Source organism: Zonotrichia leucophrys, chromosome 9 (genome assembly GCF_028769735.1).
Source record: "Zonotrichia leucophrys gambelii isolate GWCS_2022_RI chromosome 9, RI_Zleu_2.0, whole genome shotgun sequence".
Lineage (NCBI taxonomy): Eukaryota > Metazoa > Chordata > Aves > Passeriformes > Passerellidae > Zonotrichia > Zonotrichia leucophrys.
Window position 1 is genome coordinate 9,946,865 of NC_088179.1, and position 27,935 is coordinate 9,974,799.

The 27,935-nt window shown below is 39.6% G+C and overlaps 2 protein-coding genes across 9 annotated transcripts in view; one reads left to right on the forward strand and one right to left on the reverse strand.

Annotated features, from left to right (window-relative positions):
- The window catches only part of AGFG1 (ArfGAP with FG repeats 1), a 36,517-nt gene extending 20,092 nt beyond the window's left edge, over positions 1-16,425 (forward strand). For 2 of the 8 annotated variants that reach the window (XM_064721657.1, XM_064721664.1), the window contains exons 4-15: positions 423-585; positions 1,574-1,730; positions 7,097-7,216; positions 7,843-7,914; positions 8,874-9,083; positions 9,926-10,106; positions 10,753-10,832; positions 11,119-11,211; positions 12,579-12,626; positions 14,014-14,172; positions 14,782-14,873; positions 15,248-16,425. In XM_064721657.1, coding sequence (XP_064577727.1) covers positions 423-585; positions 1,574-1,730; positions 7,097-7,216; positions 7,843-7,914; positions 8,874-9,083; positions 9,926-10,106; positions 10,753-10,832; positions 11,119-11,211; positions 12,579-12,626; positions 14,014-14,172; positions 14,782-14,873; positions 15,248-15,307 — 1,435 coding nt within the window. In that variant the 3' untranslated portion in view covers positions 15,308-16,425. The remainder of the gene's footprint in view (positions 1-422; positions 586-1,573; positions 1,731-7,096; positions 7,217-7,842; positions 7,915-8,873; positions 9,084-9,925; positions 10,107-10,752; positions 10,833-11,118; positions 11,212-12,578; positions 12,627-14,013; positions 14,173-14,781; positions 14,874-15,247) is intronic. The other 6 variants (XM_064721658.1, XM_064721659.1, XM_064721660.1 and 3 more) reach the window with 6 other exon arrangements.
- A 230-nt stretch (positions 16,426-16,655) lies between these two features.
- On the reverse strand, positions 16,656-27,063 carry LOC135451956 (thiamine transporter 2-like). The gene is given in 7 exon segments (XM_064721668.1): positions 16,656-18,694; positions 19,461-19,602; positions 20,098-20,290; positions 22,244-22,654; positions 22,657-23,053; positions 24,968-25,124; positions 26,934-27,063. Coding segments are annotated over 6 exon segments (1,416 nt in total). The 5' UTR covers positions 25,118-25,124; positions 26,934-27,063; the 3' UTR covers positions 16,656-18,571.
- Positions 27,064-27,935: the final 872 nt, after the last annotated feature.

Sequence of the window (27,935 nt, forward strand, 5' to 3'; positions counted from 1 at the left end):
TTACACACTCTAAAGTGAAATGATTTCTGAACTTTATGTAGAGCTCCTATAGAAAGCAGAGAAGGCAAACTAAACAAATTTCTCAGTGTTCATATTGATGGAACAGAAATGGCATAAGAGGATGTCAACAACAGTGTAAAGTAACAATTTTGCAAACTGTTATTTCCCATCCGATTTATTAGTATGGGAAAGACATGTTTTGTATTGAATAAGTGCTAAAAATATTGATGACTTTAAATTCTAGTCCATTAAAAAAAACCAACTCTTGTCATATTTAAAGAATAGGTACTTTGCAAACTACTGATGCAGTCTATTGCAGGATCAGGGTTTCAGTAGCAAAGCTGAGATCTGCCAGGTCTCAACTTCAGACTCAAGAACTTTCATGTGAAACTTGTAAACACCACTGCTCTTCTTGCATGTAGGTATGTTCCTCCAGAGCAAGCAAAGGTGGTGGCATCAGTCCATGCATCCATCTCGGGCTCTTCTGCCAGTAGTACAAGCAGCACGCCTGAGGTGAAGCCGCTCAAATCTCTCTTGGGAGAAGCTGCACCCACACTGCACTTAAACAAGGGCACACCTAGCCAAGTGAGTAATGATTGCTGAGGGGCACACGACTGTTTGCAATCCTTGTAACTCTTTCAGTGGCACAAAAATTCTTGCAGTAACAGCTGCTGTGATCTGTAGGAACTGATATGATCACTGTATGTTGTGTATTTTTCTGAAGTATATACATGTTTGCAGATCAGGTACTAAATGAAGTTTGTTTCTATTGACCAAATTGATTTTTAATGGTTATTTTCAGTAAATAGAGTTGTCCATTGTGATAGTATTAATTAATTGTCTTTTGCATAAATACCTCTAAAGTTTAGACCTAATGTGTTATATTTTAATTTTTGCATTTTCTCTCTGAAAATAAGAAAACGACTGATGTTGTTGACTGTGAGATTAGTAGTGACTATGTGGATGAAAGCATGTCATATTTATTATCACTTCCTATGCATTCTGAAACTGTCTTATGCTGTAATGTAAAGTCAAACAACACTGTGTACTTAGATTTTTGGAGGGAAGACAGTTTGTTTGAAAACTGCCATCAGGATACAGGCAACTCTTAAATGGACCTCTTTTAACTCAAACAGTAGAAAATTGCAACTTCAAGCCTTGCTATTAAATTCTTCAATTTTTCTCTTATACTGAATTCTAATGTTTTTTTCAGAATGTAGTGAATAAAAATTTTCTGTCTTGCAAAATTAAGTTTTATTGCTTGTATTTGTACAGTATTTACAGTTTCAAATGCAAAATCTGAAGTTGCTAATAATATCTTGCTACTTTAGTCTTCTGGGTGCATTTAAACCATGTAAATCTGCAAGAGTTGCTTTAAGAGCCAGAGTAATAGCATATAAATAGTCTTCCTTGTACTGTGGGAGGAGGGTGTGTACTACATACAGCATCTTAAACTTCAGGAATAAATGTCTTGTTAAAGAAATAAGCTTAGTCTAGCCTTCTAATATTTTGTAAATGTCAGTTTGGTAAAACACCACCTTTTTGTAGTAGCTAATTGAAATCTTGTTTGTAGTCTCCTGTTGTAGTTCGATCTCAAGGACAGCAGCAACAAGAAAAGAAACAATTTGACCTCCTCAGTGACCTTGGCTCAGATATCTTTGCTGCTGCCCCTCCTCAGTCAACTGCTACAGCGAATTTTGCTAATTTTGCACACTTCAACAGTCATACAGGTAGGTATTTGGACCACTGTACCCTTTTTAATTGTATAAAATGTAGTTTTAATTTTGATGGCTTTTGACTGAACTTCATGAGATGTATGTAATCTCTGTGCCTTAGGAATGTGGTATTGTTGAAAGTTTCTTTCAGGTCTTTATAAAGAAAGGTTGAAGACATAAAGACTGACAATTCTGCTTTGGGAAGTGGGGGTTGCTATAGCTGTTCTCTAGGATATGTATGATTACACTGTTTCTGCCTACTACTAAACTTTAGGTTCTTTGGGGGAGAGAGTGAGAGGATGAGTAATAAATTGTTGAGAGAAGCTGATATCAGACCTTCAATTTTCTTTCTGAAAATTATTAGGAAGAGCATTCATGAAAAGCAAGCAGATACAGAGACTTTAAAGGAGTTCAAATGTATTGATAATAACTGCCAATTTGTCAAAGGAAAAACCAAGGCTTGCCCAGTTTAAAGAGTGATCTCATCTTTTGTGTGTGTGTGTTTGAAAGCTGAGTACTGCCCATGTGAGCAGTATTCTGTAGTTTCAGGAAGGATAAACAAGCCTTGAACATATGTATTGACTGAGGAAAGAGGATAGGCCTTGAATTCTTAGAGGATGACTTCAGTAAAATATATTGAACCCTCAGGGGTTTTTTTCCCAGCCAAAGACCAAGAGCCATAGAAATGTATCCTAAAGACAAAGTCAATTCTGTGGTCACTGAAGTTTCTTGTTGCTGGCTTGCCTTGTAGTTGTGGGAAAGTACCTTTGCCTGCCTGGTCTGAATGGGCTTTTCATCTAGTTGTTCTGAGAGAAACTGTGATGCTGCTAAGCTACTCAGAGAGATTTCTTGCAAATCAGTCCTGAAACTGTTAACAGACAAGATAAACTATGAGGAGCTGAGCAAAATACCCAGATTTATCCAAATTAATGTGAAATAAATGTCTGAATTCAGTAACACTGCAACAGCAATTGTTATTCTGTGTGTTCTGTAAAATCCTTAAAATTAAATTTCATGTTAATCAAAATTTTGGAGGTGTTTTAACTGGGAGAACTTCTGCTGGCCAGTGCTGCATAGTGTTACAGAAAAGGCTGCAGATGGTTAATTTTTTCTAATAATTTCTTTCCAGACTTGTTGCTGAATGATTCTTTATTTATATACCCTTTATTATTCTTAGTGCTTTTTAGGAGCTGAAAATTCCATTAAAGCAGTATTTCAATACTGTGTTCCAAATCTGGGTAAAATTCCACTGCGTCTCTGCTGGGTAATTTTTAGAAGGATAGAAAGCTGCAGGAGCACTCCAGAATAAATAAAATCTGAGGAGAGAGTCTGTTAATTTCTGGTCACAAACTAACCATTGTGGTCATTCCCATGACTTCTTACCATAGAGCCCCAAGCAATATCAGTGCTAGAAAATCAGTTTCTAAAAGGCAGAAACCCAATTCTGAGTGTGTCATAGCTGAACATGTATTGCAGACTTGCTACCTGAGGGTGTTTTTTAACTTGCTGTAGTAAAATGCTTGTAAGGCATGTCTTGTGTGCAGTAAGTACAGGGTAGTGTTAGTGAAATGAGTAACAAAATGTTACAGACTCTTCCTTTGGAACACAAGGAGGGTTGATCAGTCTGCCAGCTTTGGCAAAAATGAGTTTGAAATGCTCATTAAGGAGCTGTATAAACATGTAATTTTTGTTAGCAATTACACACTGCTAAGGAGGATGGGAGAATTTGCACTTAGTCCAGTGCTCCTTTCTCGAAGTTTATAGTCTGGTCTTCTTGTTTTAGGGCTAGATTTTAGCTGTGTGTGTAAAGGATGGACTTTTTTCCCTTCCTGTTCACAATACCAACTAAATCACTGAAGAGACCAGCAAATTAGGATCCTGCAATACAAGTTACTGAGTGTGGCAGCTGATAGGAAAATATTAACAAACTTGTCCTGTAGTCTGTGAAGTGTAGGTGTAAATCTTGAAAATGATGCAGGAACTGCAATTTGTGATATGTTTCTGCTTTCCAAGTTCTTTAATGTATTAAGCTGGTTCAGGATATTGTTGCTTATTAAAGGGGAAACATACTGACCTTATGTTTGCTGTCAGTATTTAATTTACAAAGTTCTGTAATTTCTGCAAAATTGAGATTTTGATTTGTCTGTAGTTTATAGATTGGTAATTGCAGCAAGGATCAAAATTTTTGGCACCTAAGTTTCTTAAAAACTGATGGAATAGATGACCTGCACAAAAGATTTTACAAAGGTGTAGTGACACAGCACAACTGTATTACAGATAACATGGAAGAAGAAACCTTACCTAGAAAAAACAAAATAGTATAAGAATTATTTTGTGGAGTTGTTTTTTTTTTTTGTTTGTTTTTTTTTTTTTTACTTTAGGTATACATAGATTTTATTTTTTTTTTTCTGTTTTGCAGTGTTTCATTCCTTTATTACATAGGAGGTAGTACAAACCTCACAGAAGAAACTGCAGAGATTGTAGGAGCAGCTGGCATTGCCATGACTGGTGTTGTCATCCCTGGCTGTAGCCAACTGGCTTTTGTACTGCCTTGTTGGTCTGCAGTGTCAAGGGCAGCTGTAAATCCATGGCAATCTGCAACCCCCTGCAGTTCCTGAGCTTACTTAGGATTGTTCTTGGGTTTTTGTGTGGAGAACTGAATTTTGGAATTGGCAATTTATGTATTGTCCAGGTGCAGGAGAGTACAAGTCTTGCCTGGTCTTTACTTTTGTGTCACATTTACAAAGGTTGACATTTTACTGCATAAAATAAAACAAGATTAATATCAGAATACTCTGCTGAAAAGGTTTTGCAGCAGGACTGTTTGAACATGGGCTCACTTGAAGGTCATCCTTTCTGTGTCAGCTGATACAGTAAAATGAAGTGTTTTGTAATGTAATACACTCCAGTTTTTAATTTGGGCCCAAAAGATATTTCATTTAAGATTCTTGACATAGTTTTCTGTTTGTGTGAGTGATTAAAATGAATAATATTGCCCTTATTCTAGAAGTGACATTTAAGTGCTTAATCCTCTTTGGTCAACTAAACATCAGTCTCTTGCCTGTCCAATTGATGCATTAGGATGAAAGTATCACTTTCATTTTTAAAGTAAATTCTTAATCTATTCCTATTAAAAAACTATTGGTTTAAACACCAGAACAGCTCAAACTTTGCGATTTGGAGTCTGTAAAATGCTGTTTGAACCAATACAAAGGATATCATAGAAGTAATTTTGTGTCTGTTTGTGCCAACTTTTTGCGCACTTCAGTAACTTTCCCATGATCTTGCTTTCACTTTGATATTTTTTCTTCTCCTTGCTGACTCCCATGCTGTGGTGGGTTCCAGGTGCCCAGGGGGCTGTGTGTTCACTCTCCCATCAGCAGGCTTGGGGAAGACACGAAAAAGCTGCTGAGTCAAGAGAAAGTAACTGGGCAAACCAGACTTGACTTATTTATTGACAATAATAGAGTAGGATTGTAAAAGAATAAAACAAAATCCACCTTCATCCCTTCTTGTGAGGTGTAATTTCACTCCTGACCATTTTAGCTCCTCCACATGAGGGGGCTGAGGAATGGGCATTGCAGTTAAATCATACGATTTTGTCTCTCTTACTACTTCTTCCTCATGCAGTGTGGGTCCTTTCCATGGGGTGCTGTCCTTCAGGCAGGGCCACAGCTCCTGCCAGAAACCTGCTCCAGCAGCAGCTTTCCATGAGCTCCAGCCTCCTCATGCCCTCCCTCCCTGCCCTGGCATGGCTCCTGCAAGGCTGCAGGGTGAATGTGTTACACCATGGTCCTTCATGGGCTGCAGTGAGACAGCCTTCCTTACCATGCTCTTCTCCATGGGCCTGGAGCATGTCCTTCCCTCCCTCTTAGCTGACCTTGGTGTCTGCAGTGTTTTCTCTTGCATTTTCCTCACTCCTCTCTGCCACAGCTGCTGCACTCTGGTTTTTAACCTTTTTAACCACAGTGCCCCATTCAGCACTGCTGTAGCCTTGGCTTTGGGCAGTGGTGGGGCAGTCTGGGGGCTGCAGCAGCTGTGCAGCAATGGGGGCAGCTTCTGTTCACTCCTCCCAGGGACCACCCTGGCTGCTCCCTGCTGCCAAAACCATGCTCTGTAACCTAATGCTTATGCACATGGTTTATTAAATGTGGTATTGAGTCCAGCCAAACCTCACTCTCTCCCAGGGTACTCTGAGAAGGAAAGTGCAGGCACTTTCCTGCTAATTTATATTAGCAGCATTGTGGAGTACAGTAGTTTGTATTAAAATGTCTTTTCAGTTTTTAAGTTTATAGTACAGATATTTTTGAATAGAAATTAACTTAAATAATACAACTTTTAATTAGCACTATCAGATTATTAAGTTACAGTACTTCAGCAATCAGCATAATTTATTTGTATATACTTAATCTGCAAAATCTCTCCAGAATAAACAAATTCTAACCTAAAAATATAATGTATTGCCATCTGTTATTCCAGAAGGTGTTGTGTGAGCTTTCTTTAGATTGCAATTCAAGTTATCTTTATAAAAGGGTTTGGTTTGCATTTGATTAAAAACATTTTTTCCTTTCTTGCTTATAATAGAGTTGAAGGGCTTCTGTGGAGCTTACCAGTTAGGTGTGCAATTTCTGTTGAGTCTATATATGCTTGAATGTCCAGCTGGTCAAAATTAGATTAGTGTTAACTTCTATTTTCTCCTATAGTATGGCACAAAAGGAAGGCAAAAAATGAAGTTTTACTTGAAATTTCCTTGGATTTAATTTTGTGGATACACCATGAATGCTATCTTCTTGTCACTGGCATTGATTTTTCCATATTTCTGTACTCTGATTTAGTTTTTTTATAGACTGAATTTTCCAGTTAAGTGAATTTATAAACCTAGCCAAAACTATTCAGGCTGTGCCAACCAAAATTCACCTGAGGAAGAAGCACTTGGTGTATGAGGAATTTGAATTGCCAGTGTGTTAAAAGAATACCTTCTGATTTTTGTGCATAAAGAAATGTTCAGTTAGCTCACAAGTTCTAGTTCTGGAAACTAGGTATTCTGTACTTTGTGGCTGTTTTTTCCTGAGCAGCCAGCACTGCAAGCACTGAGGGTTAAGCTGGAGTGGATCCCATTGGGTCATGTGAGCAGGAGCTTGTGTGGGAAGGACAGGAGTGGCATTAACTGATACAGCTCTGTGAAGGTGATTTGGGAGAGCTTGTTCAAAGACAACTTTCAATTGTAGAATGACATGTAATTTTCTTCATGTCAAAAGCAGCACATGTATGGTAGGACATAACCCTTGAAGGCTGTCATGACCATGAATTCAGTTAATACATCTGTTTTTGTGTTTATTTCCCATATCCATTAACATGTTTTGTTCCTTTGCGATTTACAGCGCAGAACTCTGCCAATGCAGGTTTTGCAAACTTTGATGCATTTGGACAGTCTAGTGGCTCGAGTAATTTTGGAGGTTTCCCCACAGCAAGTCAGTCTCCTTTTCAGCCCCAAAATACAGGTAGAAGTCCTAGCACTTTTGATTAATCCTTAATTGAAATAATCCTTACCTTTATGTTGAAAGGTACCGAAGTTGAGTTTTTCTTGCATCTGCCTGCTTTAATGTGATCAAGCCATCTGAAGCTCTGGGGAAACTCAAAATGAATTCCTTGTGTTTGGTGTTGATTTTTTTTTCCCCTAACGCTACTCAGAAGTCTGATTTATGGCACTGTGTTTGTTAGCTCTACACCTGAAATAACTATGAAAAGAATAAACTCTACTGGTTTTAATAAGTATTGAATTGACTCTGTCTTCTAAGAGAAGCACTTCAGTAGATCCAAAATGATGTCACAGTACCAAACAAGTGTGTGTCTATGCATATGTATGGCATGTGCACACACTTCAATATGTTTGACTTCATGTGTAGAGCCTGTTGCTAAGATTTATTTTGCTTTCCTTTAATTTGATCATGCTTTAGAACTTCTGCTTGAGTTTACACTTGCTGTTTGTCTAGATCTTTGGCTGACTGACTTTCTTTTCCTTTTTTTTTTTTCTTTTGAGTGTGGTGTTGTTTTAAACTTTTTTTTCAAATTTTCTTTCTCCCTTCTTATGTTAACTTTAACCCACACACAATTTCTGGCTGTCCAGCGTTCAGAACGCTTTCATCTAGCTGCAGTTTTGGTGAATTTACTTCAGCTTTTCCTCTCCAGGCTGTACACAGTAAGTTCCACACAGTGGAAAACTCAGCTTGCTTCATTTTATGCCATTGTAGTATAGCACTTCCATTCCTACTGTTGCATATGTTTCAACTTGTTGCTTATGCTTTTAGAAAGTTGTGTTTCTGTTTTAGAAAGTTCTGTAGTATGAGTGGAATCATCAACCAACTGTTATAAAATGTGATGCACTTAATGGAACAACTCATTTAAATCTGTGACCTGCCTAGATTAAATTGTCTGGACAATGAAGAGATGGAAGCTCATGGTGTCATACTTGATCTGAGGTTCAGTTGTATGGACTCATATCAAATTTATAAAATTGATTTATGTATCTCTGACTTCAGTGGAGATTTGTTATAAAAGAGCTGTGTTGTGTCTTCCCCCAACCTCTTTCCTGATTGGATGCAGTCTAAAACTCTTGAGAACAGAGAACAAAACTCTTTAAACCTGGGCATGAAATCATATAACTTTTGGACTTCCAGGCACTTTTTTTTTTGCTTAGGATTATAGCTGACATCTGAAATGACTAAACATTGAACCACTAAGCAAATGTAAATAGTAGTTATTTGTTAGCCACATATGGTAGGGAAATGAAGCTTCTGTATTTTGAGTATTAAAGATTAAGACAAATGAATCTTTTTCCAGGAAGCTTTTATTATTGAAATTACTTTTAACAGCTAAAAATAGCATATACTTTTCAGGATCAAATTATAACTGTGATTTAAAGTGTTGAAGTTTGGGGTGTTTATCCCTGATATGCAGTCAAAACACTATTTTATGATTTTTTTCTGATGACCCACTGAACTTTGAAGGAAATGGGAAAGAGCCTTAAATGGGTAGGATGGGGCAGGCAAACACATTGCCTCACATAGCCACAAAGGGAGGGTTATTGTGCCATCAGTTACATTTGGAGAAACTTCCTAACTTTGGAGCATTGATCATGTTTAACTTAATTTGTTACAGGTGGAAGTGCTGGATCAGTGAATGCTAATTTTGCTCACTTTGATAACTTCCCCAAATCCTCCAGTGCTGATTTTGGATCCTTCAATGCTTCTCAGAGCAACGCCACAGCAACTGCAGCCAGTAAAGCTGCAGTGAATAAACTGAATCTTCAGTCAGCTGACAAATATGCAGCTCTTGCTAATTTAGATAATATCTTCAGTGCAGGGCAAGGTATTAAACTTTATTGTTTGCCATGGTTATTCTATATGTGTATAGTTACCACAAGGATGGCTGTCCTTGTCAAAGTACTGTTACAGTATTTCAAAATTTCTCTAAGTGATCAGCAGAATTTTGTTTCGATGTACCCTTAAATGTGCAAGATATGAGTTTTAAGACATCATTTCAAAAGGATGTCATTAGAAGACTGCTGTTTGGGAACCTATTTCCCATTGAGATGAATAATTCAAAATTAAAATATCTATATAATCATTACTTCAATAATGAAAACATACAAAAATACAAATACATATTTTATATTTGTACTACAACCTAGAGTGGATGCTCTGGAATGGAGAGCTGCAGTTGTTTCAAATAGCTACCAGAGCAGTTTTCTTCCTCTCTGCCACAAAAACAATTTGCTTTAGTTTTTCATAAAATAGTAGCAATGATAATTGGATTTAGTTGATCATAAATTGAGGAGAAAAAGCTACTTATTCTGTTACTCAAATGTAGTTCTTCTCAAATGGTGTGTTAAAACTTATGTTCATTTGTACTCTAGAGGTTTTTTCTGAAATGGATTATTCGAGGTTAGGTGTTTTGTTCATTTTCTAGTTGAAGATGAGTGGATTATTTTTCTAGGAAAACAAAAGCTCTTTGGGGCTGCAGAGTACCTATAGAGGCAGGACATTTTGCTGACAGCTAATGGCTCGTTAAATACTTTTTCCTCTATGCCCTAGTGCATATTTAATTTTTAAGTCTGCAACTGTCTGTGAACTTTGATGTAGTTCTCAGTGTCAGCAGGGCAGAAAGTGAAACTATCTCCAGTATGCTTCACCTGCTTCCTTTCCTTCTAGGTGGGAGTGAGCAGGGAAGTGGCTTCAGCACAGCAGTGTCCTCAGCAGGCCCTGCCCTGTCAGCCCCCAACCAGTCAAGTGCATCTTCGGACAAGTACGCGGCGCTGGCGGAGCTGGACAGCGTCTTCAGCTCCACGGCCACCTCCAGCAACGCCTACACCGCCACCAGTAACGTCAGCAGGTGCGCTGCCCGCTGCCCACCCTGCCTGCAGCAGCTGCAAGGCATTTCTCAAACCTCTTCTTATCCAAACTGGGAAGCATTGAATGAGTTTAGAGGCAGTGCTGAAACTGCATCTCTTGTTTTCAATAATGGCAGGACTGAGGGATGGCTGACTCTAGGAATACTGTCAGCGGAATGTTCTCTACATCTTTCTAATCATGACGTGCTAAACCTGTTAGATGGTAGCACTTTGCTCTGCAGAGCGCCTGCATGCTTACTCCTAGTCAGAGGATCATCTCTGAAAAAAGAATTCAGATATTTTTAATGTAAATGGTGCCACCCATTTCTGGATCACTGTAGTAACAAATACCAAATGCCTGTTAGGGGCTTGGCATTGCAAGTGCCCCTAAGGCTTTTGCTTTGCAACCTTTATGCTGCTGGCCTTAGTTCTGTATTCCTTCTCCTGCTGTTGGTGGAGATGACTTTCCATTGCTCAGCACCAGTGAGAGTGTCTCACCCTGGCATCAGGGAGGTACACTGCAGTCTGCAACCTGCACATGAATGTTCATCCCCTTTCTTTTACATGCCAGCAGTAACTGTAAATTGTACTTAATTATTAAACAAGCAATTCTGACTTCACTGAATGGATTGTATAAATTATTTCCAGCAATGCTTTTGGAACAGTACCTGTAGCTGCTACAGCACAGACGCAGCCTGCATCTTCAAGCGTGCCTGCTCCATTTGGAGGTATGGAAGTGTTACTAACACCCTTGGGGACTATAAGTAAGCAGTCTACTAATTTTTACTTGATAATGCTCTGCTTTGACACCACTAGTACTGCTAATGAAGGTACTGTTAACAAAAAAGTACTTCTGTCAAAATAACTATATTTTTAATGTATCTTATATATTCCTGATTTTTGGCCTAATTTTAGGTATTTATGTGTCTGTGTATAAAAGTTGTATAGACTTCATGTGAGTGAAATTTGCTGTTAGAGAAATGCTTACTTAGTAAAATGTCTTTAATCTTTCAGCAACGCCTTCCACAAATCCATTTGTAGCTGCCCCTGTTGCCCCAGTGGCACCTTCAACAAATCCATTCCAGACCAATAGCCGAGGAGCAACAGGTTAGGAAAAAATACACTGAGTGTTTGAGAAACTTTCTTTAAAGAATTGCATTGATTCTTTTTCCTGTATCTGTGTAATATGTTTCTTAAAGATTTTCTGTATTATCTGTCCCTAGTCTGTTTGACATGTTGTGTGTTTGCTCAATGTTGAAGTGCAATTCTAGGATTTCAAATGGTGGTGATGAACAATGTCGAAATGATCTGTTTGAGCTCTACCTGTTTGTGGTTTATGTATCACCAGCTGGCTTCCTTCCAAGACTATAACCTTGGCTTTAGAGCATGCTTTATAGAAGGTAGCCCTGAAATCAGGGATCTTGAAACCTCTTCTGTTTAATTTCTTTCTTTATTTCTAAGTGTTGAAAGCTCTCAAAACTGAAGAGCTGGAGCCAGAACCATCCCAAGGCTCTTGGGATGCTAGCTCCTCACCATTCCACTTAATTAGTACATTAGTGTCTCTTTTTTAAAGCATATGATTAATCTTTACACTCATTTTTTATATTAATTTTCTGTGGGGTGATTCTGTAGAATCATAATTCTATGGGCAAAATGTAATCACTTTTTAAGAAAGCAAACTTCTACTTTAAAATTATGGACTTGGATTAGATGGCTGTTAGGTTATGCTGATTTTCCTCTACAGAGCAAGTGCTAAATTTTCACATTTTTATCTATTAGCTGGACTTCAACAGATAAAAATCTGCTGATGTGTGCATTTTGACATTTAAAATGTGGTTTGCTCAGTGATTTAGGTAGGCTGAGTTAAAAACTGATTTGATAAATTTTTGTCCTCTGCTAAAATTATTTCTGTTTTCAGTCCTTTTTGAGATATTATGCAGCTAAATTTGTTCAGATATTTAATGCCCAAAATACCTTTTTTCTTTATTTTAATCCCATTCCTAAATGGGCTAGTTTGGGTCATTGTTAAGAATTTCTAGCCTCTTCAGATAAATTTCTTGAGTATGGCACCTCTGTCCTTCCACCTTCTATGCAGCTGTCCCTGGCTTGCTGAGGTTCCAAGCCTTTGGCAGCATCCTGGTGTTCCACGCTGGGTGAGAGAGATAATGTCTATAAGTAAAGATAATGTTCATCCCCTTTTAGTGTAAGGTGTAAACTTACAGCTTGTCCTTTTATGTGTTCTTCCTGCGTGAATGTTGCTGTTTAATACATGGGAGATCTATTTTGTAGAGTTTATTTCTCATGGTTTTCTAATACTAATCTATGGCTGGTCATGCTATTGATGAACTGTTTGGTACATATATGTGTATCTATTTCTCTCTCTCTCTATATATATATATAAAAAACTAAGAAATTACTGTTCAAGAGTGTATAAATGATTTGACATTGTCTGGTCTCTTTGTGGCTTCCATAAGGCCTCTCGGGAGCAATGCACTCTCACATATTTCCTCAGGCTCATTTTGGTAGGTGGCCACATTTGGTATCAAGTTTCTTGTGGCTAATTGTTCTTGCTTGTAAAAGCTTATTGGCAGCTATCTGGTTCTCTGCACAAAGCATTGTGGAAGGCTTCTTAAAAATGGAGTGGGTGTGGGTATTTGGCAACTGGGCAGAGGGAGAGAAGAGCATACATAGACATCCTGTTGAGCAACCAAAACAAAACCATTATTGGTATCATCCACGGTCACCATATAGTGCTTATGAATGACTGTTGAAGTTTCTGCCAACAGTAGTTTGATGCCTTTTGGGATATCCCAAGTCCCCTGCTGATTTTGTTGTGCTTATTTTTGCTGTTTTAGCCAAGTTTGCTGTGGATTAGCTGCTCTGCTCACTGTAACTTGAGAACAGTGTTAGTACATTAGTTTTGCGTGCACGTGTCTACACTTTGTCTGTACAATGTCTTGCCCTTGAACACTTTTGGGGTAAATACTTCAACTGATAATTAAGCTATATTCATTAAATTTATTTTATTAGCTTTATTAAACAGTTGAGCTTGCATAAAGTGTAGCTTGTAACATTTCAAAAGAGAAGTCCTGTTTAACTAGTATGGAATACCTGGTGTCTGTATTTGTACCAAAAATCTTCCTATGCACTTCTCTTTTCATGAATAACTCCCAAAAGACTGAATAATGGTTTTGTTACTATACTTTTGCACCTCATGTGCTCCTGTTTATTTGCTGAAGGCATGGGGAAATGCTTATGAGCTGTGTGTTCTTTACTTGAAATATTCAGCAGAGAATCAGATGAAAAGTTTTGGGTTCTTTTTGTTTTAAGTTCTACCTCAACAGTAAGAGAGTTTGCAACAGAAACTTTGTGTGCAAATAACGTGCATGGTGAGAATCTCCTTAAAGACATTAAAGATGGGATTATAAAAGGGGATGCATGTATCCCTTTGTTTTTGTTTTTTTTTTTTTTTATTTATAACCTCCTGTAGTGCAGCTTGAAGTAGGAAAGTTCTTTCATGCTTTTCTAAGGAGAAAAACAGAGGGGCTTAGGCTGCCTGAACCTGCTTGCTTCTTATGTGTACAGACTTCTACCAGAAAAACTGTGGGGGAAATATATGATAACATGTGGAAGAAAAAATAATTTCCTCTTCAGAAAGTATATCTGAATGTGCTGGATCTATTAAATTTTAAATAACACCATTCATTTTTAAAGTGTAAAGGCAAATTATGCACCCAGTTGAGGGTGATGGAAGGGAACAAATCAGTTCAGTGAGTGGCTGTGGAAGTTGAACCAAACTTTTGTCCAGTCACATAGGGCATTAGAAGACTTAACATGGCCTTATAGTAATTTGTTTCATGAAAAAAATGATTTCTTACAAATAATTGCATGTTATTTTTTGCCTACCAGCAGCAACATTTGGTACTGCATCCATGAGCATGCCGGCAGGATTTGGAACTCCTGCCTCCTACAGTCTTCCTACTAGTTATAGTGGCAACTTCCAGCAGCCCACGTTCCCAACCCAGGCAGCTTTCCCTCAACAGACTGCTTTTGCTCAGCAGCCAAATGGTAGGTGTGCATGTTTTAGATAACCTTGTCTAAATCAGAAACATGGAGAAAATGCTCTGTCTATAAGTTGGCAATAACGGGTGGATATTTATTTCTACATGAACTTGATAGTAATGTTGATGAAGGGTTCCCACACTGTTCTGGCTCTGTAGATGAGCCTTCTGACTTGGCTGTGTGCAGTTGCCTAATTACCAAACTTAAATTTTACCAGAATCTCATACTAAAATGGTAAGTATTCCCAGGCTTAAAGGGGTTTTAGGCAAGAAGGGCTGTTGGGGAATTATTGGGGATTACACTTCCTCTAACTTCATAGAACACAGGCAAGAGAAAATTGGAAAGCGTTTTATCCCTGAATTTATATGATATAACATTGAAAAGGTGTATATGTAGAAATTGGAGATTGATGAGTTGCGAACAGTTGAAAACAAACAAAAAACCAAAAAGCTCAGCTACAGTGTTTGACACTTGCATTCCTAATCATGTTTGAGTAGGATCAGTCCTGCTGATTCTGCAGTTCAAACTTGCACTTAATTTTGGCTGGGAGCTGCAGCAAAGAACTTTTTGAACATTGTTTACTAGTATTAATATTATTTTGCTTTTCTTTCCAAGGAGCAGGTTTTGCTACATTTGGGCAAGCAAAGCCTGTAGTAACTCCTTTTGGACAAGTTGCAGCTGTTGGAGTATCTAGTAACCCTTTTATGGTGAGTTGTTGCATGTCAATGACTTCTGTATGTCCAAAGAAGAATAGTCTGTAACACTGAATTTAGAGATACACAAAGATTAGGGAGTTTTATTGCTTTTTAAAATGGAAGGAAGCATGTGACTCTCCCAACTGCAGCTCACTGTTTGGATTTATGCTATTTGTAAGGATGTTCAGATCAAAGCAGAAGTACTTTGATACATATTCCCAGAGTAGTGTTATTCCAGAGAAGCAGCAGAAAGCAGATTGCAATATAAAACAGAAGTACTCCCCAGCAGGTTATTTTTTTTAAATATATTCTGCATTTATTATTTACAATATGGAAAAAAAATCTTAAAATACTTGCCTTATTTTTCTTTGTTCCTTTTCCCCCAGGCTGGTGCACCAACAGGACAATTTCCAACAGGAAGCTCATCAACCAATCCTTTCTTATAGCCTTATAGACACTTTACCCAAAAGAACTCTTATGTGGTCACATAACATCTCTGCGCCTCTTGCACTGTTGTCTTGTTTCACTGATATTAGCTTTAAACACAAAAGAAGTCTTTAAGAAGTAAAAATAAAAGCCTGCATTGTGTACCTTTAAAAAGTTTCAAAAAGGAAAAAAAACCACCACCCAACACAAAAAGCAAGAAAACCAACCCCCCACCAGGTAATAACGTGCAAAACAGAGGGCTGTGGTTACATCCTTGAACCTGTGAAGTGGCAGGTACAAAGTAGCGGTATCATGTGTATTACAATTGGCTAATAAGTTATTGCAGATACCACACTCATTATGCTGCAGTACTGTACATATTTTTCTTAGAAAATAGCTATTTGTGCATATCAGTATTTGTAACTTTAACACATTGTTATGTGAAAATGTTACTGGGGAATAGATCAGCCACTTTAAGGTGCTGTTGTATCTCTTGGATGAATGAGCTGCATCATTTTAACCATTGGTATTGGAAGTCACGAAGTTAAATTGAAGGTTTGTTCATTTCTCAAAATGTTTTCCTTTCCTAAGAGCTCTTCTATTTATACATGCCTAAATCTCTAATGTTAGAGGGATACCTGTCTGCATAATAAAGCTGATCATGTTTTGCTACAGTTTGCAGGTGAAAAAATAAATATTAGAAAAAAAACCCCTGTGTAGCATTATTTCTGTGCAGTAACATGTACTGGATGAAAATGTACACACTGCATCTTGTATACAGATGAGGTGTCCAAAGCAGTGTGTTTAAAGGTGAGCTAAGCCTAAAATTTTCACATCCTCACTTGGATGTGTTTCTTTTTGCCCTTGTGATGAAGCTCACTGTTCTAGCTCAAGTGAAGTGACCTGTCACACAGGAGAGTGTTAGGTGAGGTTTGGATTGTTTGCATAGAGTATGTCATGAAGGACGCTGGAAGCACTGGGAAGGGTAGTTATTGGAGAGGAGGTTTGCAGCAAAGGACACCTTATTATGGGTAACTAATGACAGGCTCTGAACAAGCCTTAGTTGTGCTCTGAACAGTGTGTAACAGCAGGCCAAGGAACCACAGATGTAATAGCCCTCTCTTTATTAAAAACTGATACCTATCAGTAAGAGCTCCTGTGGAATATTAAATTTATTTTTTTAATTTACAGAAATATTTTGTGCCATACTACAGTGAAACTTGTAGGGGAAAAATGTCTGGCTTGTCTTCCTCTGTAACAGTGATAAGATTCAAGGAAAATATAACTGCATCAAAGTAGTTGGTGTTTTAAACAGAGATAAATTTGGCTACAGTTCAAGTGTAATACTGGAACTAAGCAAATAATGTAAGTATATTGTGAATACATAAACTGCAAGCTTAAAGGTTTCTGACCAGCTGGAGAATAAAATTCTAACAGATCTTAGGATAACAGGAATAAATAAGGTGAGATTGACTTTTTTTAAAAAGAACATGCGAGTCCATTTGAGATAAACATGAAAATTCTTCAAGGTAAGACATTTCACTTGTAATTGACTGCCTGAATGTTGGCTAGGTTTTTCTAGGGCATCTGAAAGGTTTGGCCTCTGCTTGTAAAAACATTTGTGCTAATGCTTTTGACTTTTGTTGCCTGCCTGTGGGGATTGTAATTTCTTTTTGGTTTTGTTTTTTAAACTTTGGAGATACCAAGCTGGAGACAGGCAACTCATAAAACATGCTGCAAGTTTTCTGAACTTAAATGTCTGGTTTTGTCCTGTTGGTATATTTAAAACAGGCTTGAAGGCTCTCTTTTGTTTCTGATGGAGACTGCTCAACAGTGTGGTGTTCAGTTCAGTTCCCAACATTCTCTGAGGAATTCACTGAAGAAATCCCCAGCAATTGGAGGTTTGCAGGGTATTAGTAACACCCTTACTCTCACCACTGTATTTTAGCACAGTGTAAATAGTTGTAACTCTCCCTGTTCCCCAGCCTTGGCTGTTTTGGATAGTATGAGGTAAATGCAGTGGAGAGTGGAGAACTGCAAGGGTTCAGCTGGGCTTGTGGAGTATTTAAAAATGCTTAGTGCAGAGAACTGGACCGAATCAAAGACATGTCTTGTCAATGAGATTAAAAGTGTTATGAAAGAACAACAATTCTGTGCCTTCTTCACTTACAATGGTGTGAATTACGCTTTGGGCAAGGGCTAATGAGACCAGCATCTATAGAGATTGTTCTAATCCAAATAGTACTGCTGAGATACTGAAACTGATGGAAGTATGCAAGGCATGTAGTTTAGAATATGCTGTAGAAGTCTTTATTTTTCATAACTGACTTATGACAGATAAAAGGTTTGCAACTTTAACTACGCACAAGCACACCTCTTTAGTCTGTGTTCACGGATTTTAGATTTGTCCAATTCCAGATAAGCTGAAGATCTTGTATTGTTTTGAGTTTTCTGTATATTGAGCATTAACTGACACCATTGGTGTTTCGTTGATTAGGTTTTAAATTAGCTTTATTTACAAAATGAATTTTTCACCTCTGATTTTAAATGTTTTTTATCATGGAGATCTCTGCAGTTATTCCCTTAATTGTTCATGCAAATAGCATAGTTGCCTAAAAGCTGTATTTTTGTGCTTTAGCATCAAAGCACTTCACTTGATAACTCTAGGCCCCTTATACAGAAATGAATATGGAGCCCTCTTAATTAGACTTCAGTCCTAAACATCAGCTGTTACAAGTGTAAGAAGATGCTACACTTGCAGGACCATCCTGAGCTCTGTAAGGCAGATGTGATGTCCAGTTGAGAAAGCCTTGAAGTTTTCCAAAGGCTTCTGTGACAAATTATCTGAAAAGTCATTGTATGGTTCAACTGCTTTAGATTGCCTGGGCATGTCTGATGGTCTTCTGTCAGTGAATAAGTTGCCTTAAATTGAAATACTCAGTAGAAGGCAAAGTCCCAGGGTTGTTCTGTGAGTTCCTCTGGTGTGAGGTTCAGGCATTTGTATGTCCTTGTGCTCACTGAGCCTTAATAGAAATTTGTATGTCAGATCACTAAACTTGAATTAGAAGACTGTTTGAGGAATGTTTGTATTAAACTTTTGGTGAAGAAAGTGGAGCAAATGCATCATCTTGTTGACAAAGTTCTCTGTGCAGTAGGCTCATGAACAGCTTGCTTCAACCTGGACCAGTTTTCCTTGATTGAATGTTATATTTCTCTTGATTTCTTGTCCAGATGATGGAGCCTTCTGCATTGTTGCTTTGTAGCCATTGTTTTTGTCTTGGTTGTTAAGGGGCAGTGCTTTCAGCAGTCACACTTGTATTTCTGCATTTGATGGAAATTATGGTGTACACGCTTCTGATCAGGAAAATTCCAGTTATGACTGCGAAGTAGCTGCCATAAATGAGAAACTGGGAAATGGAGGTGGGGAGGGAGAAAAGTAGTTATCTAACAGGAAAAACAGTTTTTGATTCTAAGGGGTGTCTCTCCATTGCTGCCTTCCCTTCCCTGTCACATGTGCCCAGAATGACCCTATCTTGAGAGGATTCAAGAAGTCTGGACTGCTTGACTTTACACTATAGAAATTCTGTGGTTGTAAAAGGGGGAGACAAGGTTCTGATGTGTCCTTCCCCACCTCAGTAAGGGAGGACAGCTGTCTTGCACTTTGTCTTTTTTCTGGGAACATGAAACCTAGAGTCTTAAACTCATTCTGTGTCTCCCTTTAAACTAATTTTAGAAATTTAATGGGGAATTGCAATGAGTTAATTTTCAGAATTACAGTAACTTTAAAGGTGTGTCCACTGGAACTATGTAACTTAGAATTACCCTAGTAATTGACCTGTAGGTTGTCTTTCAACTGGCTTCCTGCTTCTGGTTATTAGGGTATTTTGACTATAAACTTGTGAATAGTAAGCCTTGAATTGAAAGAATACCCAAAGTAATAGGTGGTCACCTTTGCCCTCTGTTTTGTGAACACAGAATATTTTCCAGTCATCCCAGTACTGGGAGTCCTAGAGGACAAACAGGTTGTAGTAGTTCAAGCCAGTAGACTTTAAATGAGTCATTTTCCAGGTGAGTAACTGTCCTGAGGTTGCACATTACCACAGGCTAATCTTGGAGAAGAACCTGCTTTTGAAGGAGAATAGGGGAACTAAGCAGTGGGACTCAGTGGCTTACCTGAGTGCTGATATCCAGTCCCAGACCTCCTGAATCTACTACAACAACAGTTAAAATTGTCTGAATCACCAGTGCAACAAAGTTGTTGAAGCCAAACATCAAAGCATAACGCTCCATGCTGAGGTTGATAGCAATCTGAAACCTGACAATGAATGCATATGTTCACAAAACCGTGGAGAAGAAGGATGGGTGGATGCACTTATGGGAACAGTTTAATGGGCACAGTGCACTCTTCAAAGGACAAGATCACTTCAATCTTGGCTATTAAGCTTTATCACCTTCATTTTGACAGAAATGTTTTTGGCTTTTCTGGCTTTGTGACTTTTGTGCATCTTATTTACCCTTGAATGAATATTTTTGCTAAATACCTGTGTATATTCATTGGATCATTTTGAGAACACTCATGCCTTGGTTATTGAATGGCCAAGTGCAGAAGCTACCTTGTTCTCTTTTGGAGTGTACTGTTGTAATGGTTAGGTCATATAATTTTGTATATACAGGCTAGTAACAATATATGTTGCTGTCATAACCTGTTGGTATTTATACCTAGGGAAACGTCCAGTAAAATTTTGATAAATATAAAATTTTGACAGTGATTTAAATCAATTTAGTTAGAAGAGTTGTGTGTTGTACTTACGTGGCTATTGTTATAAGGAGCATATAGCAAGCTTTAAATGCAAGGTAACCAGCATAACATGCCCAGATGTTGTCAGTGAAGTGCATAAGAAGCAGAGAACCACTATCCAGTGCAGAGAAAATTCCCAAAGCCAGTTCTCCAGAGAGATCCCAGTTTACTTTGACATATCCAACTGCCATGGATGTTGCTGAACCTAAAAATTGAAAAGTAGTAATTAAACTTGGAAACATTATCATTGAGAGCTGTTGCATAACTGTCATTGGATCATGCCAGGAGCTCTTCAGTCTTGCTCACAGTGGACTTTGGTAATGGTATGGATCATATTTCTTGTTAGGGATGTGGGAGTCTTCTGTTAGTTTGGATGTTTTCTTCCTTGTTTAGACCCTTCACTGCCTGAAGTGCACTGGGAAAGTGCCTCATGCCTAAGGCTGGAGGCAGCAGTGCACTATCTGTTGTGGCTGTTTTTAGACAACTATGAGCAAAGGGAAGAACAATCCCACCAAGCATTTTCTGTCAAAATATGTATAATGAGTTCAGTTACTTCATGTGAAGTTCTTTATGGAAAGAAAATCTTAGCACTTTATGCCTTTTTTGTTTTACTGGAAGTGTATTTACAGGTTCGGATGAAAAGCCTTATGAAACTGCTTTGTCAATGTCCTATTGGCCATCACATGTTAAACCCTTACTTGAGTCAATTACAGTGTAGCAAACCCCATGTTCTCAGGTGGGCTAGCAGAAAAACTAGACTTTTTTTGCTGGTTATATGTGGTGTTCATCAGAATTCCAGAAACTGGAGCAAACCAATCCCTTTGGTCCATCCCTGCCATGAGCGGTGGTTCCCAGTGCTGTGAGTGTCTTCTGTACTCTGAAGGTGTGTCAAATGCCAAGTAAGGGCAAGAAAGACTTTGGGAACTCTGTTCAAAGCAATAGTCAGAAGTTCTGGAGTAGCTTGAGTAAAATGGATTTTCAGGCTGATTGCAGGGAGGAAAAGTAACCTGACAATTGCCTGTAGCAGTGTGGGATACAGCTCCTGGAATATGGGGAGAGACAGCTGTGTAAATGGGAGCTCCCTAAGGAGGTTGTATTGATGCTGTACAGCCATGTAAGTGAAGTTTCACTTTACCCATACCCTTCTGTGGCTAAAGAGAAATGGAATTTGGGTGGATCAGGTAACTAATGAGAAGCAGAATGGCTGAGGTTGGAAGATATGGAGGTCACATGGCCCTGTTAAAAGCTGACAGCTAAAGGAAACTGCTCAGGATTGTGCCTAGGTTTTGACTCTAGGATGGAGAGTCCACATCTCTGGCCAACCTGTTCCTGTTTAAAATCACCCTTAGAATAAAAATGTTCCTCTGTGTTTAAGTGGAACTTTGCTTGATTTTGTGCCCCTTGACTCTTGTCCTGGCACTGACCACCACTGGGAAGAGCATGTTCCATCCTCTTTGCTCCTCCCCTTCAAGTCTCCATGCACATTAGTAAGATTACTTGGTTTTCAAGGGTAAACAATTACAGTGCTCTCAGCCTTGTCACATCACAGAAATGGTTTCACAAAATATTCTAACTTGGAAGGGACCCACCAGGACAATCAAGTCGAACTCTGAAGAGAATGGCCCATACAGGGGTTGAGTACAACCCCTTAGTTGTGGCAAACATGCCAATCAGGACACAGATGTAGTCAGGGTATTTGTTGAGGAGCACTGAGACTGGAATGATTTTTAATCCAGCGTCTAAATAGGCATTTTCACAGTATGCTCTGAGTAATACTTGAGGAGTGTATCTGCTAACATGTTCTTTTAATTCTTAAACCAGCCAGCTTAAGGTGTATTTGAAGGAGGAATATGGAAGATATCATTGCACAGTTTTAATGTGCTTACTTAAGGTTAAAGACGTGGTCTAAACAGAGCAGTAATCTTAAAACATTTTGGCAGAATGAGTCTCCTCTAAGAAGGAAAAGCTTATTTGTATATGTTTTTAAGACTAATTTTGAAGAGCCCACTGTAAAAGTTTATAGTAAAATCATGCTTTGCACACTGTTTATCTCTGTCTGTTTACTTAGCTCTCATAGGAGGTGGAAAGGTACCAAACACATTTCTGAAGAGTCCCTCAGCACAGGATGGGTTACAAGTACCTGCTAATGATTGCTTACCCAAAAACGTTGCTATGGCTTCCACAGCTCCGTTGTACACTGCGGAGCTGTGCGAGGGGGCTCGCAAGTCCCACAGCACCTGGACATAATTCACCACCTGGTTGAAGCCGGCCGTGGCCAGAGCCCACCACAGGGACCAGCAGAGGAGCTTGCGGGAGCCGTAGCAGTGCCTCAGGTCCCTGCCCAGCTGCAGCAGCACGCCCAGCAGGCGCCTGTGGGGCCCGGCACTGCCGGCCTGGGGCTGGGGGCTCGGGGCCCCGGCAGCAGCGTCAGGGCTCCTTTCCTCTTGGCAGCTCTGGGGCCCGGGGGCAGTGCCCGCGGCCAGCCCTTTGCCAGGCACGGGCTCAGGGGCCTCTTTCCTGTGGAAGAACATGCTCCTCTGGGGCATGGGCAGGAAGAGCGCGCACACAACGCCAGGGACACGGAAGCCAAGCTGATGGCGTTGAGGTGGAAGTAGGAGACGCCTGCTAAGGACACCAGCAGCTGTCCCAGCACGGCGGCCACGGTGGCTGCCACCAGAGTGACGCTCCTGCAGTAGCTGGTGACCCTCTGGTAGTGTTGGCTGCTGACCACGCTGTAGATGTAGGCGTAATAGGCCACCTCGGTGGCTGTGACCATGCCATAGAAGAATTCCACCAGCTGCATGGCCACCACTCCGTGTGCAAAGAGCAGCAGCAGCCACGTGACGATGAGGCTGAGGCCCTGCAGGAGGAGGACGGGCTTGTAGCGCACGTAGTCTGTGAGCAGGAACACTGGGAAAAGGAGAGCCAGGTAGGAGTATGTCCAGACTGGAAAAATCTGGTTGGTAACCTAGAACACAATGAAGGAGGAGATGTTAAACAAACAAAGCAGCCCCGACCCCCATATGTTTAAAATACCCTCTTGGATGGTTTTTGATGGTGTTACTGCTGAAATGACATAGTTGTGATGATATGAAACATTGGAATGTGTGAACAGTGCAGGCTTAAACTGCTTTTAGTTACCAGACTCTGACTTCACTATGTAAGGACTAAAGACAGTGATGCTATTCTCCTCTAAAGAAACAGATTGGCTTAACAAGTAATTAAAGTAAAGGCCTATGAAGAAGGCAGGTTTTATGTGCAACTGTTTAAAGCAATTATGACTTTGTGTCTGATGTCTCTCTGGTTTCAAATCCTATTCCCTCCAGTATATGAAAATGAAGGCCTATTTTAACTTAATGTGAGTCATTGTATACCTTTGGTCACGTCTTTCCCTTGTTAGGTATAGAAAAAAAAAGTATGTGCTTCTTACAAAGGGGAACTGGAACTGCACAGAGTGTGTAACTGCTACTAGTGTACTGCACCTTTTATGTTTTTTTCTGATTTAAAGTAAATTTGAAGAAGTCTTTCAGTAAGTTTAAGTTGAGTTAAATACATAGATGGCCTGTGAAGAAATTCTTTCTCTTTTTTCTAAAACTTCTGATTTTGAGTTGGAAGGTGCTTATTGTGGTTGCCACTAAAGCTCAGTGCTTGCCCAGGCAGTTTGGGCACACCTGGGGCAGGTATCCTTATAGATGCACATCACAAAGCAACCTTCTGTGACTCTAAGTTGCCTGTTTTGGACAGGTCTTGCCCAGTAATTGTGGGGCCTGCTAAGGTATCCATTCCTATCTCTTGTTCTCTGCTTAAGCAATTAGACTAGAAAGGAACTGTATCAAATGCTGGAGGAATGCTTTTTACTTCTGAACAGGTACTGGAATGATTTTGCATAGTGAGCAGCAGGTTCACTGTATCTTTCTGTGTAACTTCTTTTGTTTCTCTGAACTTAGAATTGCCTCATTGAATTAACTCACTGGAGGTGAGTTTGGCTGAAAGAGACAATATCTGTACTCTGCTTGATTTTGAGTTAAGGATTCTTGCTGAAATCAGAATTAAGGCATTCTATGGTGCTATCTGTGTGATTTGTATAAGAAATAATGATTTCTCTTGTGGTTACAAAAAAAAAAAATTAAAAGGGGGGAGAAGAAAACTCCCTGACAACCTAAACCGTGAATACCTTTTTTCAGCAGAAACCTTGGGTTCACAGTGTGCTGGTGGATTCTGCCTTAACATTTGCTACTGCACATCAGGAATGACTGTTCCTCATATTAGCTGTATGTGGGTGTAGCAAGCCTGTGTTTTCTAATTATACCGTTAGCTCCATGACTCAGCCACGTGTTAACCATGTCCCCTTTTGTTGGGAGGTGTACTCCTGAAGCAGCCAGTGCTGAACACAGCACATAGCAAGGAAGCTTGGAGTGCACGTTTTTGTCAAAAACTCCCAATTTTTCTGAATGTGAACTTAACCTCCAAAGGTTAATGAATGCATGAAATATAGGGAATATAGGAAATAAGCTTACAACTCATAAGGGGAAGGCTGCTTAGCTGTGGAGGCTGCTTAGCTTTCTTATGTTTTGAAATCAATTCTGTTGGTGTAATCAATTCCATGGTAAGTATAAATAAATGTCTCCTCTGGGGTGGAGAGAGGAACTAGCTGACCTGATTTTGCCAAAAATATCAACCACCAAAGGGGTTTCAAAGTCCTGAGAATATAGGGACTTTAAAGTTTGGACCTCCTGCCAGAGGTGACTCCCTGCTCTTTTCCAGAAGCATCTTAAATACGGAGCTTTAGATAAAATATTCACACTTATCTTCCCTTCAGTTACTGCTGTAAGGCCTAATGCTTTAAACATTTTAGTTACTGTTTAAGAGAATAGTTACATACCTCTTCAGCTGTTAGGTTTTTGTCTGGTCCTGTTAGATAGGGGGTGAGAAAAGATTCTGATGGCCTCATTGTGGTGAAAAATCCATTTGCACAGATGATCACCGTGGGATAAATCCAGCTGTGGCTTACGGCTCCCTTCCAGCAATCCATAATCTACCTAAACAAAAAAGAAAAAGGTGTCAAAGAAAGAATAGGTGCTCTTCACAGTTGGTAAAAATTAATTTTCAAGTTTACTTTTTAACTAAACCTACAGTCACTCCCCTGCAGCCATAACCACCAGTGAGGGCTGTGGTGGTGGCATCCAGTGTAACTGGACTTAGGGGGACAGGGGGCAGTGTGACAACCAAGGGCTGCCTGCAGAGGTGGCTCAGATGTCCGGCTGGCGTGCAGATGTAACCAAACCAGTGATCTCAAGCTCTCCTGCACTGAGCTGCACTCCTGGATCTCCTCTTGGGCAGGGACACCTCTGGCACGCTCCTGAGGCTGAGATTCTTTGCTGCAACACATTCTTGGTAAGTGACTAACAGCATGCTCAGCCTTGAAACCTTGGCTAAGTCATATAAAGAACTTATTGCGTTTATTGCATAATCCTTTAGATGGAAGCAGTTGACCAAATCTGGGACTAGGAGTGGGTCTAAGCTGCACCCAGGCTCCTCTCTGAGAGGAGTTTAGAACCCAATGACTTAGGAGGAGGGTCTCTCTGAAAGTTTTACCTGATCTTGCCATCTCTGCACTAAATCAAGCACACTTTCCTGTTGAGTCTTGTTAAACCACTGTCACATTTACCGCTGAACTTTGTTATATTGATAAAGGGCATTGTCACTTCTGTCTCACGAGTGAAGTGCATGGCTCCACCTGTGCCACATGCCTAAGCCAATGTTCCCTCACTGAACCTGCCTGGCACCACAGCTGCAGTTTGGAAATGAGCAACTGGATCAAGGTGCACCAGCCCTGGTAAACTGTATTGTCTGTCAAAGGTTGTTCGTAGTGCCGTGCTTAGGGCTCAGTGACTGTGCTGTAGCAGAAGAATAAAGTTCCATTATAGCCTCATTTCTGAGTAAATGGGTGGGCAAAATGTGAGATCAAAGCTTATTCTGTGTGCTCAAGGAGGTTTTTGTCTGTTGATTTGCAAATCTGTTTGATTTTTTTGTTGACTGATTTGACACAGTGACCATGCAAATGTTCTTGATGGCAATAAGTCATCAGGGAGCTCAACCCATTTTGATCTCAGCTTCTTAAAAATGCCTTAACACTCACCATGTTTCTTGCACTCCAGTCATTGGAGAGGGTAAAGAAAGACCCAGAAACTATCTGCTCATGGTACCTGCTCAGACTTAGAATAGAGAACTATTGACTTCACTTTTGAAAGTGATGACCAAAAGGAAAAAAAGGCTTGTTTCTTCAGTGTAGCTGGCAGCAAAAAGAAGTCGAGGAAGATTTGGTTTTTTAAGTTTATTTTACTACTTTTGTGCTAAAAAGTCAATTTCACTGATCCTGAAATAAGTGAAACAGTGTTTTCAATCATAAGCAAGTTAAAGCAAAGCACTAGCTGATGTCTAATCATGCTGCTACAAGCTGTGTATCTTAAATTGCTGAATTTCACTCTATAGCAGGCACTTTTGAAAAAGTGCTTCTGCTTGCACTGTGAGATGATATCCATTAAAACTTAGTATAAATCATATGTTATAAAGACAATATTTCTGTGAGCTCAGAGGAATGTTAGAAAAAGCAGCCCTAACCTTGTAACTTGATTTTTAAAAATTGTCTCTGTCATCTTTCTCCTACAAATAGTTGTAACTACAATTTAGTCTCTAGTATCTTTAACTCAAGCCCTTATTTGAAATGTGATAAAAATATAAAAAATTACGCCCTGGACTGATCAGCAACATCTCCATAAATCTTGCATCACCTCCAAATGCACTGAGCAAGTGAGTAGCCAGCACACTCCCAAATAATGATGAATTACCTGTCAAGGCTCTGGCTGTGGAGAATTTCCTGTGGATTCAGGTGCAGTTCTTCCTAGGATGACTTTGTCTTGCAGAGAAGTGAGAAACCACCCTTTTAAGCTGGTGGTAGTCAGATATTTCTGTAACTTTTTCCAAGAAGTTATTTCTAAACTTGAAAATGTTATCAGAATTTAAATAATAATAATAACAACAGCTTGTCATAGTTGTTCTTTCTTGCAGAACTTGTCCATGAAGATTGTAGGGAAAGTGTTCTTTATGGGTTTTGTCAGCAAACTGAGTTCTATTTTTAAGATAAACCTATAAGACTTAGTGTAGCTAATGATTAATAAGACCTGTTGTGACAAGAAAGCAATGATTGCATTCTTTCTGTTAATAAATACCATAAAAGCTCTGGTCTCTGATTTATGGAAAGACAGATAACCAGTTTTACAATTTGGACTGTTCCTGTCCCGTGCACAGCACAGAGGCCTCTGGGCTCATGGGGCATCTCTGACTGTCCTGGCTCTGCTGGGGCTATGGGAGGTGGGACAGCAAATGTTTCCTACCATTAGTTGGCCTGGAATTACTTCTGTATAGGAGCAGATCTGTCATTTAAGGACAAAGGGATTAAATTGAACTGCTAAATCTAGGTTCTTAGCTAAAAAATTACCAGGCTTGTTTCAGAGGAATGCTGCTGCTTTGCTTTCCTTTACCCATTTTTTTTTAGACTGTACTGCCTGCATCTTCCAAGGTTGATCAGAGGCTGGAGTTCACCCTGAAGCCTGTTGGTAGGACGTGTGTTGACCTGGGGAGTAGAAGCTGAGGCCCTGGCAGGAGAGGCCCTTTGGGAGCTTGACAGAGCCTGGTCTGGTCCTGCAGGTATGGGAGGTTCCCTCAGGGCTGAAATTGGTGCAAGCAGGCAGGAAATGCTCAGGAGAGCTGGACCTGCCTCTGCCCTTCATCTTCCTCCCTGGCCAAGGGCTTTAAGGCAGGGAAAGGACCTTGGGAAGGGAAGGGGCTGC